The 17330-nt window shown below is 41.1% G+C and overlaps 1 protein-coding gene across 1 annotated transcript in view; it reads left to right on the top strand.

The window, feature by feature from the left end:
• LOC122561689 (kelch domain-containing protein 3) overlaps positions 1-17330 on the top strand; it is a 218239-nt gene that overhangs the window by 26270 nt on the left and 174639 nt on the right. The window contains exons 7-9 of the mRNA XM_043713698.2: positions 570-658; positions 11374-11520; positions 14181-14232. Of these exons, the coding sequence (XP_043569633.2) occupies positions 570-658; positions 11374-11520; positions 14181-14232 (288 nt within the window). The remainder of the gene's footprint in view (positions 1-569; positions 659-11373; positions 11521-14180; positions 14233-17330) is intronic.

Genomic DNA, 17330 nt, shown 5'->3' with positions numbered 1-17330 from the left:
TTTAAGGTGAAAGGCAAGAAGTTTAGAGGGAATTTGAGAAAATAAAATCACACAGAGGCGGGGAATGCAGTGCCTGGGACAGTAATTGAGGCAGATACACTCACAACCTTTTAAAAAAAATCACTTGGATGAGCACTTTAAATGTCATAACATTCAGGACCGCATGCCTAGTGCTGGAAAATGGGACGAGTGAAGGTTTAGTTTAACTTTAATGGTCCAAACTTAATGGGCTGAACAGCTTCTTTTGCACTGTATGATTCTATGATTTTATAATTTCTAATTATATATATCAACTAAAACTAATCTGGGCTTGAAGCAATTTGTTGGCAACTTGGCATTAAATTAAGTAGGTAACATTTTTTACCCTTCTTTTTATTTCCCATTCCCTTTATTGAAGATAAAATAATCCTTCCATGTTGCAATCCCTTTGCTTATGTTTGAAAAATTTACTCTTTCTGCATTATCTGCTCACCCCCAGCTTTTCTTGCACTTAAAGTTATGTAAAGTTAAATACAGTAGCAAGCTATTTCAACTTTTGCGCAAGTTTAAATAAGAACTTTGTTTTTAAGTATTATGAAAGGAAAAGTCTATTTGTTTGGAGGCCGGTCTCACCACCTTGTACAAGAATGCTTACCTGGAATGTATTGTTTTGATATAGGTGAGTTTATACCAAATTTATTTCTAACTTTTTACCTTTTGAAGTTTAAAATGCTTCATAATTTTTGTAATTTGTACAAATCACCTAGTTCTTAATTGAAATTATTGCCGGTTCTAAAATGGCAATTATGAAAATACTTAAGGTTTAGATATTGTTTCTCACAGAATGAATAGAATTTATAAAAGAAGTGAAGACCACATAGATTACATTGACAGCAAGTTCAGTAATGGAAGCAGAACAATGTTGGGCTGCATGGCCATTCACAACCTCTATCTTTCTCCTCCTTTCACCTGTCAGTAGCAGCTTTCTTCTGCCCATTGCACTCTACTCTCTCCCATTCAACCTTCTTACCACCTTGCCACCTTCATGACCATCTCATAAGAGATGGCAGCAGGATCAGCATAGCAGCAATAATGATCACTTTTACATTCAGTTTTGAGGCAGGGTCACCAGATCGGAAAAGTTAACTCTGATTTCTTTTCACAGATGCTGCCAGACCTGCTGAGCTTTTCCAGCAACCTTTGTTTTTGTTTATGATTTACAGCATCCTGCAGTTCTTTTGGATTCTATCGATTACCTGGCTCACTCCTCAGCTCAAACACATAATAAGTTAGGTGCTGGGTACCAAAATCAGCAGCCGATCAGCCACATTGAAACAATAATTCAGAGTTACTTAGGCTTGTTAACAAGCCTATTGATTGAATAAAAAGCTGCTCACATCAAAATACAGTTAATTCGTGCAGTCAGGCAGAAATGATAGGCTATTTTTAATGGAGTAAGTAAAAAAATTGAGGTGGAAAGGCAAATGGGAAGGGAAAGCAGTACATCATTTAATGCATGATCAAAGACATGCCCATTTTATTTGCATTGCCTTTCTGACAGAACTACCCCCATCCCTCCCTAGACTCATGGTCCCTTCCCACATTAAAATCCTGAGACCTGACTGTTTACGACCATTATGATTCAGCTTCATCCTTCAGTTCCAATACTGCTGAGAGTTCTGGCACCGCTATTCCCAAGGGCAGTACTTCATTCTACAGAGGAGCAGAAGTCCCATGGTAAACCGACTTAACCCACTCGCAGCCTCTTACAGCTATGGTGTGGGATTGCATGGAGTGTGTCAACTTTCAACCAATTCTCCTTCCCCTTTAAAATGTATCCCAGTGTATGTGGAGGGCATCAGATGACTAGATTTGTGAACGTGAATATTTTAAATTTTGCTTGGTTACCTTTGAGAATTGAGGTTATTTATAAGTGGCTTTCCCTTGTTGGTAAATGAATAGCTTTATTTATTCTTGTTTTCCTTTGCTCCAATTTGAGGACACTATGTTAGGAGACGGAGTGTCATTATCTCAAGAGACATTTTTGAAAATTACTGTTCAATGTTTTATAGTTTTCTTTGATCATTTTCTCACATTTTGTTAATGTTTTTGAGATAAGCAACTCCATGTCAAGGAGCTTGCATACAAGCCTTCAGTAATGAAGAATGTAATGTAATGCATTTGGAAGATGGGAACATGCTGGTATGTTCTTGCTATCTTATTGGCAATGTCCTGATTAAGTCTGGGATGGAGAGGCTAGTGGAGAGCCTTCCTGCGCCACTGTGAATTGAAACCCTTAAGTGGGAAATTAATTCAACCAGAGACAGGCAGGATGGAGACTTCATGGGAAGCCTGAAAAGCCAATCTTTTTTGGACCCTATAGGGTTCCTTCAAGCAAGTGTCTGATGGAGGGACCCAGCAACAGGAATGGGGAAGCCAGCACTCTGATTCACAGGCAGTTCTCAGAGGATGGGATTTCATCCCCAGGTATCTTCAATCCTGAGAAAGGCCACCCCTGGCCACTACATAACTCGATGGGCCTTCCCCAAAGCAGGCGACTTACAGCTGTTGCCTGGTACTGCTGAACATGCTGCTATGAACAGCAATTTGTGGTAACCATTTACGTTTACTCTTATGATCATAAGAGCTAAGAGTAGGAGCAGGCGATTGAGCCCCTCGTGCCTGATCCGCCATTTGATATAGTAATGACAAATTTCATCTCTGCCTCAACTTCATTTTCCTGCCTGCTGTCCATAACCAATTACTGAATTAAAAATTTATCAATCTCCTCAAATTTATTCAGTATCCTAGCATCCACCACACTTCGGTGGAGTGAATTCCACACATTCACGACCCTTTGTGAGGAATAATTCCTCCTCATTTCTGTTTTAAATCTGCAACCCCTTATCCTAAAACTATGACCTTTTATTCTAGATTGCCCCATATGAAGGAGCATATTTTGTATATCAATTTTGTCAATCCCCTTCAGCATCTTATATACTTCAATTAGATCTCCTGTCATACTTTAAACTCCAGAGAGTATACACCTAAACCGTTCAATCTCTTCATTAGACAAACCCCTTATCTCCTGAATCAATTAGATCACATGGAATGCAGAGAGAACTAGCCATTTGGATACCAAATTGGCTCAAAGATAGGAGACAGAGGGTTGTGGTGGAGGGTTGCTTTTTAGACTAGAGACCTGTGACCATGGTGTACACATGGACCGGTGCTATGTCCACTGGTTTTTGTCATTTACGTAATTGATTCAGATATGAACATGGGAAATATGCTTAGTAAGTTTGCCAATGACACCAAAATTGGTGGTGTAGAGGACAGCCAAGTAGGTTATCTCACAATTCAAGGGACCTTGATTAGATGGTCCGATGTGATGAGAAATGTCGGATGGAGTTTAATTTAGATAACTGTGAGGTGCTGCATTTTGGAAAGGCAAATCAGGACAGGACTTATACACTTAATGGTAAGGTTCTGGGGAGTGTTGCTGAACAAAGAGGCCTTAGAGTACAGGTTTATAGTTCCTTGAAAGTAAGTTGCAGGTAGACAGGGCAGTGAATAAGGCATTTGGTATGCTTGCCTTTATTGGTTAGTGCATTGAATGTAAGAGTTTGGAGATCATGTTGTGGTTGTACAGGACATTGGTTAGGCTATTTTTGGAATACTGTGTTCAATTCTGGTCTCCCTGTTATAGGAAGGTTGTTGTGAAACTTGGAAGGGTTCAGAAGATTTACAAGAATGTTATCAGGGTTAGAGGGTTTGAGCGAGAGGCAGAGGCTGAATAGGCTGTGGCTGTTTTCCCTCGTGTGTCGGAGGCTGAGGGGTAACCTTATAGAGGTTTATAAAATTGCAAGGGGCATAGATAGGGTGAATAACCAATCCCTTTTCCCTAGCATAGCAGAATCCAAAACTAGAGGTTTAAGGTGAAAGGGGAAAGATTTAAAAGTGACCTAAGGGGCAACTTTTTTTACACAAAGGGTGGTGTGTGTATGGAATGAGATGCCAGAGGAGGTGTGGAGATTGTAAGTGTACTATGTTCAAAAGGCATCTGGATGGGTACATGAATTATGAAGCGCTTGGAGGGATATGGGCCAAATGTTGGCAAATGGAATTGATTAATTTGGGATATTTGATTCGCATGGATGAGTTGGACTGAAGGGTCTGTTTCCATGACTCTCTGACTCTCTGACTGTAATCTAGTGAACCTCTTCTGAACTGCCTCCAACACTGCTTCATCCCTTCTCAAGTCAGGGGATCAAAATTGTACTCCAGGTGCTGTCTCACTAATGCCTTGTTACACTTTTATACTGTATTCTTCAGCAATAAATGCCAAAATTCCATTTGTCTTCCTTCTTGCATGCAGACTAGTCTTCTGCAATTCTTGCTAGTGGGGGAGTGCTGTTGATAATTATTTCATCTCACCTAGGTGGAATTGAGACGATAGACATAGGGGCACAAGGAGGCCATTCAGCCCATTGAGTCTGCTCTGCCATTCAATGACATCTTGGCTGATCTGATAATCCTACAAAGCCACTGACTTCCATACCTACCTTACTACAGCTCTTCACAACCCACTTCCTGCAAGGATGCCATCCCATTCTCCCAGTTCCTTTGCCTACATTGTGTCTGTTTGGATGATGCCACCTTCTGAAACAATGCTGCTGATATGGCTTTCTTCTTCTATAACCTGGTTCCCCACCCACTGCATTGACAGGGCCCTCAACTGCTTCCGACCTGTCACCTATGCGTCTGCCCTGGCCCTTCCCATCACTCTCAACAGCATGATTGGGTACCCCTTGGCCTCACTTTTCATTCCACCAGCCTCCGCGTTCAAAGGATCATTCTCCAACATTTTGGACAATTCCAGCAGAACGCCGTCACCAAATACATCTTCCCCTCACTCCTCCACCTGCATTTCACAGAGATCATTCCCTCAGGGACACACTGGATCATTCATCGACCACCCCCTCCCCCTTCCCACAGCACATTCCTCTGTAACTGCAGAAGGTGCAATACCTGCCCCTTCCTCCTTTCTGCTTACCATCCAAGGGCCTAAGCAGTCTTTCCAGATGAAGCAGTATTTCACCTGTACCTCCTCCAATCTTGAGTATTGTGTTTGCTGCAAGCAAGGTGGCTTACTCCGCATTGGAGAATCCTGATGGAGACTGGGTGATCACTTTGCAGAACACCTCGGGTCCATGTGCAAGCATGACCCCAATCTTCCTGAAGCCAGTCAATTTAACATAGCGTCCTGCTCGCACGCTCACTTGTCTGTCCTCAGCATGCTGCAGTGTTCCAGTGAATCACAGTGCAAACTGGAGGAACAACATCTCATCTTCAGACTAGGCACTTTACAACCTTCTGGACTCAAGACTGAATTCAATACCTTCAAATTGTGAACCAACTCCATTCCTTCCCTTTCTTTTAGCTTTACTTGTTACATTCTGTCACCATATCCTCTCTCCCCTCCCCCCACACCAGTGGGACTGTCGGTTCTTTGAAGTCTGACAGTTAGACACACCACTATTGCGCGCCCCCACCCCACTATTGCATAAACGCTGTCCCCCCTACACATAGAGTCTTACATAGAACATACAACATCTCAGTGCAGTACAGACGCTTCGGCTCTTGATGTTGCGCTGACCTGAGGAACCAATCTGAAGCCAACACTATTCCATTTTCATCTGTTTGTCTATTCAATGACCATTTAAATGTCCTTAAAGTTGACGAGTCTACTACTGTTGCAGGCAGGCTGTTCCATGCCCCTACTACTCTCTGAATAAAGAAACTACCTCTAACATCTGTCCTATATCTATCACCCCTCAATTTAAAGCTATGTCCCCTCGTGCTAGCCATCACCATCCGAGGAAAAGGGTTCTCACTGTCCACCCGATCTATCCCTCTGATTATCTTGTATGTTTCAATTAAGTCACTTCTCAACTTTCTTCTCTCTAATGAAAACAGCCTCAAGTCCCTTAGCCTTTCCTCGTAAGACCTTCCCTCCATACCAGGCAACATCCTAGTAAATCTCCTCTGAACCCCTTCCAAAGCTTCCACAACTTCATATAATGCAATGACCAGAACTGTACACAACACTCCTACTGCGGCCACAACAGAGTTTTGTACAGCTGGAGCATGACCTTATGGCTCTGAAACTCAATCCCTTTACTAATAAAAGCTAACACACCGTATGCCTTCTTAACAACCTTATCAACCTGGGTGGCGACTTTAAGGGATCTATGTACATGGACACCGAGATCTCTCTGTTCATCTACACTACAAAGAATCTTACCATTAGCCCAGTACTCTGTATTCCTGTTACTCCTTCCTAAGTGAATCACCTTATATTTTTCCACATTAAACTCCATTTGCCACCTCTCAGTCCAACTCTACAGCTTATCTATGTCCCTCTGTAACCCTCAACATCCTTCGTCACTATCCACAACTCTACCGACCGTAGTGTCATCCGCAAATTTACTAACCCATCCTTCTACTCCCTCATCTGGGTCATTTATAAAAATGGCAAACAGCAGTGCCCCCAAAACAGATTCTTGTAGTACACCACTAGTAACTGAACTCCTGGATGTATATTTCCCATCAACCACCAACCTCTGTCTTCTTTCAGCTAGTCAATTTCTGATCCAAACCGTGAAATCACACTCAATCCCATGCCTCTGTATTTTGTGTGATAGTCTACTATGGGGAACCTTATCAAACACCTTACCAAAATCCATATGCACCACATCAACCGCTTTACCCTTATCCACCTTCTCAAAAAACTCAACAAGGTTTGTGAGGCATGATCTACCCTTCATAAAACCATGTTAACTATCCCTAATCAACTTATTCCTTTCTAGATGATTATAAATCCTATCTCTTATAACCTTTTCTAACACTTTACCCACAACCAAAGTAAGGGTCACTGGTCTATAATTACCAGGGTTGTCTCTACTCACCTTCTTGAACAAGTGAGCAGCATTTCCTATCCTCCAGCCTTCTGGCACTATTCCTGTAGACAATGATAACATAAAGATCAAAGCCAAAGGCTCTGCAATCTCCACTCTGTCTTCCCAGAGAAACCTCGAACCTAGGATAAATCCCATCCAGCCCAGGGGACTTATCTATTTTCACACTTTCCAGAACTGCTAACACCTCCTCCTAGTGTACCTCAATCCCATCTAGTCAGTATTCTTCTCGACAATATCATCTTTTTTCAGTGTTAATAGTGACGAAAAATATTCATTTAGCACTTCCCCATCTCCTCTGACTCCAAGCACAACTTTCCACTACTACCCTTGATTGGCCCTAATCTTACTGTAGTCATTCTTTTATTCCAGATATACCTATCGAAAGCCGTGGGGTTTTCCTTGATTCTTTTGCCAACAACTTCTTATGTCCCCTCCTGGCTCTTCTCAGTTCTCTCTTTAGGTCTTTCCTAGCTAATTTATAACTCTTAGGTGCCCTAACTGAGCCTTCACATCTCATCCTAACATAAGTCTCCTTTTTCCTCTTGACAAGAGCTTCAATTTCTTTAGTAAAACACGGCTCCCTCGCTCAATCAATTCCTCCCTGCCTGACAGGTACATACTTATCAAGGAGACGCAGTAGCTTTTCTTTGAATAAGTTCCACATTTCAATTGTGCCCATCCCCTGCTGTTTCTTTCCCCATCCTATGCATCCTAAATCTTGCCTAATCGCATTGTAATTGTATTCCCCCAGCTATAACTTTTGCCCTGCAGTATATACCTATCCCTTTCAATTGCTAATGTAAATATACCCGAATTATTACCAAAGTGCTCACCTACCTCCAAATCTAACACCTGGCCGGGTTCATTACCCAGTACCAAATATAATGTGGTCTCACCCCTTGTTGGCCTGTCTACATACTGTGTCAGGAAACCCTCTTGCACTCATTGGACAAAAACTGACCCATCTAAATTACTCGAACGATAGTACTCCCAGTCAATATTTAGAAAATTAAAGTCCCCCATAACAACTAACCTGTTACTCTCGCTTCTACCGAGAACTAACTTAACTTTGCTTTCCTTTCCTCTACATCTCTGGAATTATTCGGAGGCCTATAGTAAACTCGCAACAGGGTGACCTCTCCTTTACTGTTTCTAACCTCAACCCATATTACCTTTTAGACAATTCCTCAAATGATCTTCCTGCAACTGTAATATCGTCCTTGAATAACAATGCCACACCTCCCTCTCATTTACCATCTTCTCTGTTCTCACTGAAACATCTAAATCCCAGAACCTGCAACAAGAATCCCTGTCCCTGCTCTATCCATGTCTCCGGAATGGCCACAACATCGAAATCCCAGGTACAAATCCATGCTGCAAGTTCACCCATCTTATTCCAGATGCTCCTGGCGTTGAACTGGACACACTTCAAACCAATTCTTGCTTGCTGGTGCCCTCTTGTGATTCTGAAACCTTATTTCTGACCTCACTACTCTCAACCTTCGGTATACTGGAACTACAATTTAGGTTCCCATCCCCCTGCTAAATTAGTTTAAACCCTCCCAAATAGCATTAGCAAATTCCTCCCCCCACCCCCAGGATATTGGTACCCCTCTGGTTTAGGTAAACACCATTCTGTTTGTAGAGGTCCCACCTACCTCAGAAAGAGCCCAAATTATCCAGGAATCCAAAACCCTCCCTCCTGCACCATCTCTGTCGCCACATGTTAAACTCCTGTCTCTCCCCATTCCTCACCTCACTAGCACATGGCATGCGCAACAAACCAGAAGTAATAACTCTGTTTGTTCTAGCTCTCAGTTTCCACCCTAGCTCCCTGAATTTCTGCCTTAAATCCCCATTTTTCTTCCTACCTATGTCATTGGTGCCTATGTGGACCACGACTTGGGACTGCTCCACCTCCCCCTCAGGATCCCCAAAACTTGGTCAGAGACATTACAGACCCTGGCACCTGAGAGGCAACACACCAACTGTGGGTCTCTGTCGTTCCCACAGAACATCCTATCTGACCTCCAAACTATGGAGTCCCCAATGACTAATGGTCTGCTCCTCTTTCCCCTTCCCTCCTGAGCAACAGGGACAGACTCACATCTCATATCAGCTCTGATGAAGAGTCATCTAGACTGAAAACATTAGCTTGCTCTGTCTCCAAAGATGCTGCCTGACCTGCTGTGATCTCCAGCATTTATTGTTTTCAGTCTTCAATAATACTAACAATAATAATAAAAATCCTGATAATCCTTTTTTCCACTTTCCTGCCTTTTCCTGACAATGCCTGATTCCCTTCCTGATTAAAAATCTGTTGATCAGAGCCTTGAATATACTTAGTGACCCAGCATCAATAGCTCCCTACAGTAAGATAAAAATCACACAACACCAAGTTAAAGTCTAACAGGTTATTTGGAAGCGCTAGCTTTCGGCGCGCTGCTCCTTCATCAGGTGGTTGTGGAGAATAAGACTATAAGACTCAGAATTTATAGCAAAAGACTATGGTGTCATGCAACTGGAATTATATATTGAACAAACCTGGATTGTTGTTAAGTCTTTCATCTTTTAGAATAGATTGCAGGTTTTGGTTCATTTATATGTAAATCCCAAAACTTCTTTTAAGTCACCTTCTCAAGACAATTTAAAGTTTTATAACAAAAGGTGACATCTCAGCTCAGACATGCATTAAAAGTGTGAGGTTCGTCTGACCGTATCACAATCTTGAGTCAGACTGTTCTATTTCCAAAGTGTAATTTACAAAATATTACATTATTCTCCACAACCACCTGATGAAGGAGCAGCGCTCCAAAAGCTAGTGCTTCCAAATAAACCTATTGGACTATAACCTGGTGTTGTGTGATATTTTAGCTTGGTCCACCCCAGTTCAACACCAGCTCTTCCACATTACTCCTGCATTAAGGAATTCCAGACATCCATTACCCTGTGACAGAAGAAGTTCCTCCTTATCCCCGTCTTAAATGTGAGATATTCTGAGATTATGTGGTCTGGTCCTAGATTCTCTGACATGAGGAAATAACCACTCCACATCTATCAAGACAAGTCCCCTAAGAATTCTGTATGTTTCAATAAGGTTTCTTCTCATTCATAGAGCCATAGAGATGTACAGCATGGAAACAGACCCTTCGGTCCAACCTGTCCATGCCGACCAGATATCCCAACCCAATCTAGTCCCACCTGCCAGCACCCAGTCCATATCCCTCCAAATCCTTCCTATTCATATACCCATCCAAATGCCTCTTAAATGTTGCAATTGTACCAGCTTCCACCACATCCTCTGGCAGCTAATTCCATACATGTACCACCCTCTGTGTGAAAAAGTTGCCCCTTAGGTCTCTTTTATATCTTTCCCCTCTCACCCTAAACCTATGCCCTTTAGTTCTGGACTCCCCGACCCCAGGGAAAATACTTTGTCTATTTACCCTATCCATGCCTCTCATAATTTTGTAAACCTCTATAAGGTCACCCCTCAGCCTCTGACAGTGCATAAGGGCCCAATCTACACAGCCTGTCCTTGAAAGACAGCCCCTCCATACCTGGTATCAGCCCAGTGAACCTTGTCTGGACTGTCTCCAATGCTAGTATATTTTTTCTTTGATAAGAGCCCAAAATTGTTCAGAGTATTCCAGCTGTGGTCTGACCAATACCTAGACCAGTAATTGAACCTGCCTGGTCTGCATGATTCAGTGCAACACATTTACTCCTGAGAGCCTTAAAGGCACCAAGGAAGTTCAATTTCCCCTCAACTTTACTATGTAGAGAGGAATGACCTTGAGAAACAATTATAAACGCTGCTCTATATAACTATCAAAAATGCACGTTTATCACAGTTGCCAAAACCAAGCTTGGGAGATCAGCAGAGTGAGGGGGAAGTCCTGTTTTTCATTATACCAAATGACATGCATTTAAATCAGACACTGCCATCTTTGATGAAACCATTAAATGAGTAACTCCAATTTAGATCAGTTATATATATTCAAAACAGTGGTTTGCCATTAATTTGGAAATCAAATTGTTTAATTCCTTAACAATTCAAATTATGTATGAAACCCTATAGAGGTGATGAAAATACTTCTTTAATAGAATTGTGATAATCAATCCGAAACCTACCTGACATTAACAGAAAATAGTTTTTGATTTCATCCACAGAATGGTTCAAGAATCTCTTTGGAAAAATTGTGATGAAATATATTACCAATTATTATACTTTTTTAATTTTGCTGAACTCATCATTTTAAAGCCCAAATAATACTGCATCCCAAAACAACTCCACATTAAATTTTGAGAAAAGCTTTTGTGGAGTAATTTGATTTGGAAAGATTTCATCGTGACTTGCCTTTTTAAACCAGATGCAGAATTCTAATGTTCTTTTCATTGAATTGTTCAGAATCCTTAACATGGGAGAAGCTGCAGATAAATGGCATTGCACCATGTACTTTGAACCACAGTGCAGCATTGGTTGGGGACAACATTTTTGTCTTTGGTGGAATTCAGAATGGAGCCGTTTCTGATAACCTGTTCATGTTTAACACAGGTTAGTAGTGTACTGCATCATGTTTCCCAATTAATGGAACACTAGAGACAATAGAGTTGTATTTGAGTTTGGACAATAGAGTGAAATGGGTAATGTAGGAGCAATGATATTTTACATCTCTCCAGATCTTCTTTTCCAATAATTTCACCATCAAAATTAACCTATAAGTCTTTGCTAGGTTTAACTCTCAAAATGATCACTACATCTGGATTCACCCAACTAATCACTCTACATGTTTTATCCGAGTAGTCAGTGTTGGAATTTATTCAAATTCAGCAGGTGTCTTAACATTTTTCCACAGTGCTTTGGCTGTTTTAACAATGATCATGAAATAATAATAGGGAGTTTAAATGCTTGATAATTCCTTTTTTTCACTCCCTAAGCTAGGAGTTCAGAAATTAATTGTAACACCTCTGCTATAGTATTAACCAAACAGCAGCTAACTGAGAATAAAATGCATTGTCTCCTGGACTTCCTACATTGTATGGTTTAGATAATTAGTTAATAAACTTGATGAACCATTGGAAAAGTTACTTTTAAATGTTATTATTGATTTTATTAATGATTTTAAATTCCTTCAAATAGAAGGAATGTATATTTAAAATCGATTACACTCAAAAGCTGCAACCTTGCAAACCAATATCCAAACTCATCTGTGATCAGAGCTCCTTACTATGCATCCAATTATGTAAAATGCATGAATAAGAACACATTAGATTAGATTACAGTGTGGAAACAGGCCCTTCGGCCCAACAAGTCCATACTGACCCGCCGAAGCGCAACCCACCCATACTCCTACATTTGCCCCTTACCTAACACTATGGGCAGTTTAGCATGGCCAATTCACCTGACCTGCACATCTTTGGACTGTGGGAGGAAACCGGAGCACCCGGAGGAAACCCACGCAGACACGGGGAGAACGTGTAAACTCCACAGTCAGTCACCTGAGGCGGGAATTCAACCCGGGTCTCTGGTGCTGTAAGGCAGCAGTGCTAACCACTGTGCCACCGTGCCGCCCACATTATGGAGCTCAAAGTTCATTTAATTTGGTTTGCTGCATCCTAGCTGAATTGTCAGACTCTGGAAATTTCTATACATGGTATTGGCAATATGAACACATAATACATTTTAATTGATTATGTTTGCTGTTTTATAAGAGATGTTAATCTGTTCAAAATAAACAATTAATGCACCTTTTGCATTAATTTTGCATAAACAATTTGCAAAATGAAACGATTAGTATTCTTTCAGTGCTTATCTGCTAAAATGGACAAATGCTTATAAGTAATTTAGACAAAAGTTATAAAAAGGTTCCAGTCATTGTTACTTCCTTTCATGTGGTGTGAGCATTGCTGGTAAAGCCAGCATATAAATTACCCAACTCTAAATTGCTTTCGTGAAGATGAATTGCTTTATTGAACTGATGTAGCCCTTTTTTTTGCAACTTCTATTCTTGAACATGGCTCCCAATATATCTAAGTGTGGTTCGGAACTATGGAAAGCATACTAAGGTGATATTTACTTTACTGAGTGCAGATCAATGAGAATTTGGAATCTCTGAAACAATGGATAAGTAATATTCTCTTCATGTGCCACACAGCTAACTTTTGTTCCTTTTCCAGAGGTGAAATCTTGAAACAGAGTACTATTCACACTGGCATTCCATTATAAATACTTTATTGGCGTTCGGAAATACACCAGATTCAGAGTGGGGGAAATCTAGCATGTATGTGTCCCACCTTGATGTGCTTCTGCAGAAACCCCAAACATAGAGGCAAATATAGATCCATTTGTGGATGACCTTTTCAACCATTTGATCGAAAAAGAACTTGACATTGAAGATAATTCTATCCAAACAAGCACATATTTTAACAAACTAATTGAGAAATGAGACAGGGCAGATATTTTGTCTGCTGTTGGACTGTATTACAGAGGCTATGTTTAGGTGTTTTGCTGGGTTTTTTTCTCTGAAATTTTCTCGCATTATATAAATGCAATGTAATTAGCTGGATGGCTGGTTTGCAATGTAAAGTAATGCCAACAGCGCGCATTCAGTTAAACCAGAGGTTACCATGAAGGCCCCAGCTTCTAATTTCTCCCCTCACCAGATGTGTAGTGACTCTCAGGTCAAACCACCAGTAGTCTCTCTCTCTCTGTCTGATGAAAGAGCAGCCCTATGGTCCAGTATAACTGTGTAAAAACAAAGGCTGCAGATGCTGGAAACCAGATTCTAGATTAGAGTGGTGCTGGAAAAGCACAGCAGTTCAGGCAGCATCCGAGGAGCAGGAAAATCGATGTTTCGGGCAAACGTTGATTTTCCTGCTCCTCGGATGCTGCCTGAACTGCTGTGCTTTTCCAGCACCACTCTAATCTAGAATCCAGTCGGACTGTGGCAACTTTATCTTCTTATAGTCTGTATTTCCAGGTCTTTATGACCAGAGCAGCTAATATTTTACCAATTATGAATTAAGGTAATTGCAGTCTGCAATTTAAAGATACATGAGCATATATAGGTTACTGAAACTGATGTGGTAGATAAGAAATAGCTTTGAAAATAATTTTAAATACTCTCAGTTTGTAGGTCGCTGTTTCAAATCAAAACATTTGCTTGCTTATATGCTCTTTTTAAATGATCTAACTACCTGTTTTATGTTATTTAGTATCTCTGACTTGGACTCCAGTTAAAACAGTTGGCTTGACTCCAGCTCCCAGGTACATTCTGGTTTAAGCTTCATCAGTTGACAAAGCATCATAAATAAAATAGCAAAAATTATAAATATGGTTAAACAAGTCCAGGTGATCAACATTCTGATCAAAGTATTTTAACATAGAAATATCTTCCTTCTTAAAAAGTAACTCTTCACTAAATATTTGGTCATTGTCCCAACTATTGTTGAGGTGGTGGTGGTGGTGGTGGGGGAAGGGAAGTGGTAGGGGTGGTGGTGTTGGAATTTTTGCCAGATCGTGTATACTGAAGTTGGGATACAATCAGAGCAAAGAGCAAGCTTGTTGCCTGAGGGCATTTACAGGCAGAGAGTTAGCCATTTCTTTTAAAAATGTATCTTTTTATGCGTCAGTGGCTAGGCCAGTATTTATTACCCATCCCAGAGGACTGTTAAGAATCAACCACATTGTTGTAGGTATGGAGTCATATGTAGGCCAGACCAGGTAAGGATGGCAGTTTCCTTCTCCAAAGAGTATTAGTTAACCAGATGGGTTTGTTTTCTCCCTATCTTCAACTTTGCAACTTTTTAGGCTTTAAGCCTCCTCCTTTGATCTAAGGTTATCCTTGACTTCCCTTGTTAGCTCTGGCTTTCCTGCTTTTCATATTGGGTATTCTTGGCTTAAAAGAATGTGTCATTTTGTACCCTGAGCATTAATTCTCTAAATACTAAATGCAAATAATATGCAATCTGCACAAGTATCAGTCAATAACTGGCTCCAAGAAGAATGAGTTGAGCCATCGCCTCTTGACATTCAGTGATATTACTAGTACTGAATCACCACGATCAACATCATGGGAGTTACAATTATAATTTATAATACAAAAATGGCAAAGAGGATAAAGAAGTACTTTGTGTCCATCTTCATGGAGAAAGGTACAACTCTGCAATAATTAAACTTCAAGGATTGAGTGCAAGTCTGAAACTAAATGACTTTGACCAGAAATTGAATTGGACGAGCTATATAATTACTATGGCAACAAGAGCTGGTCAGTGACTAGGAAACCTGTGGCATGTAACTCAACTTCTGACTCCTAAACGTCTGTCTACCATGTACAAGGCACAAGTCAGGAGTGTAGTGGAATACTCTCCACTTGCTTGAACGAGTGCAGCTCCAACAACATTCTAGGATCTTGACACAATCCATAAGACCATAACACCATAAGAAATAGGAACAGGTAAAGGATGTTTGGCCTCTCACTCTGGTTCCATTCAATGGCTGATCCAACCACATTCCTCACATCCACTTTACTGTCTTTTTCCCATAACTCTCAATTCCCCAACTGATCAAGAATCTTTTATCTCAGCCTTAAATTTGCACAAGCATTCTGCCCCAGCGTTCTCTGTGGCAAGGATTTCTAAATACTCTCTAAGAGAAAAAAATTCCTCTTCATCTCTGTCTTAAATTGACAGTCTTTCTTCTGAGGTTATGCCCTCTGGTCCTAGACTATCTAGAACATAGCACAGTACAGCACAGTGTAGGCCCTTCGGCCCTCGATGTTGTGCCAGCCTTTTATCCTGCTCTAAGATCAGACTAAACTACATACCCTTCATTTTACTATCATCCATGTGCCTACCAAGAGTCACTTAAGTGTCCCTAATGTATTTGACTCTACTACAACTGCCAGCAGTGCATTCCATGTACCCACCACTCTCTGTGTAAAGAACCTACCTCAGACATCTCTCTTAAACCGTCCTCCAACTACCATAAAATTATGCTCCCTCATGATAGACATTTCTGCCATGGGAAAAAGTCCCTGGCTCTCCACTCTATCTATGCCTCTCCTCATCTTGTTCATCTCTATCAAGTCACCTCTCATCCTCCTTCGCTCCAATGCAAAAAACACTAGCTCCCTAAACCTTTCTTCATAAGACATGCCCTCCAGTCCAGGCAGCATCCTGATAAACCTCTTCTATACCGTCTCTAGAGCTTCCACATCTTTCCTAAAATGAGGCGACCAGAACTGAACACAATATTCCAAATGTGGTCTAACCAGGGCTGTTTAGACCTGCAGCATAACCTCGCAGCTTTAAACGCAATCCCCCTGTTAATAAAAGCCAACACACCTTACGCCTTCTTAAAAACCCTATCAACTTGGGTGGCAACTTTGAGGAATCTATGGACATGGACCCCAAGATCCCTCTGTTCCTCCACACTGTCAAGAATCCTGTCTTTAACCCTGTATTCTGTATTCAAGTTGGACCTTCCAAAGTGAATGACTTCACAATTGTCCAGATTGAATCAGCCCAGTTTTGCATTCTGTCAATGTCCCATTGCAACCTACAACAGCCCTCCACACTATCCACAACTCCACCAACTTTTGTGTCATCATACTAATTCACTTCCATTTCCTCATCCAAGTCATTTCTAAAAATCACAAAGGGCCGAGGTCCTAGAAATGATCCCTGCAGAGCACCACTGATCACTGAGCTCCAGGCTGAATGCTTACCATCTACTACCACACTCTGTCGTTTATGAGTCAGCCAACTCTGTATCCAGATGGCCAGATTTCCCTGTAACCCATACATCTTTACTTTCTGAATGAGGCTACCATGGGAACCTTACCAAATGCCTTGCTAAAATTCAGGTAAACCACATTCACTGCTGAACCTTCATCACTGTGGTTTGTCACATCCTCAAAGGAGTCAGTAAGGTTTGTGAGGCATGACCTGCCCCTCACAAAGCCATGCTGGTTATCTCTAATCAAACTATGGTTTTCCATATAATCATAAATCCTGTCTCTCAGAATTCTCTCCAATAACTTTGCCCACCACTGACATAGACTGACTTATCTATAATTCCCAGGATTATACCTATTCCTTTCTTGAACAAGGGAATAACATTTGCTACCCTCCAATCATCTGGCAGTATTCCAGTGGACAATGAAATGCAAAGATCATTGCCACAGCCGCAGCAATCTTTTCCCTCACTTCCTGTAGTAACCTAGGGTATATCCCATCTGGCCCAGGGGATTTATCTATCCTTATGTTTTTCAAACTTTCAGCACATCCTCCTTCCAAATATCAACCTGTTCTAGCATATCAGTCTGTTTCATGCTGTCCTCAGAAATGTCAAGGTCCCTTTCA

The sequence above is a fragment of the Chiloscyllium plagiosum genome, unplaced genomic scaffold, assembly GCF_037043375.1.
Source record: "Chiloscyllium plagiosum isolate Xiang-an unplaced genomic scaffold, Cpla_swu_hap1 HiC_scaffold_2, whole genome shotgun sequence".
Lineage (NCBI taxonomy): Eukaryota > Metazoa > Chordata > Chondrichthyes > Orectolobiformes > Hemiscylliidae > Chiloscyllium > Chiloscyllium plagiosum.
The sequence above is the reverse complement of the archived record's forward strand: the minus strand, read 5'-3'. Positions and strand labels throughout refer to the sequence as shown.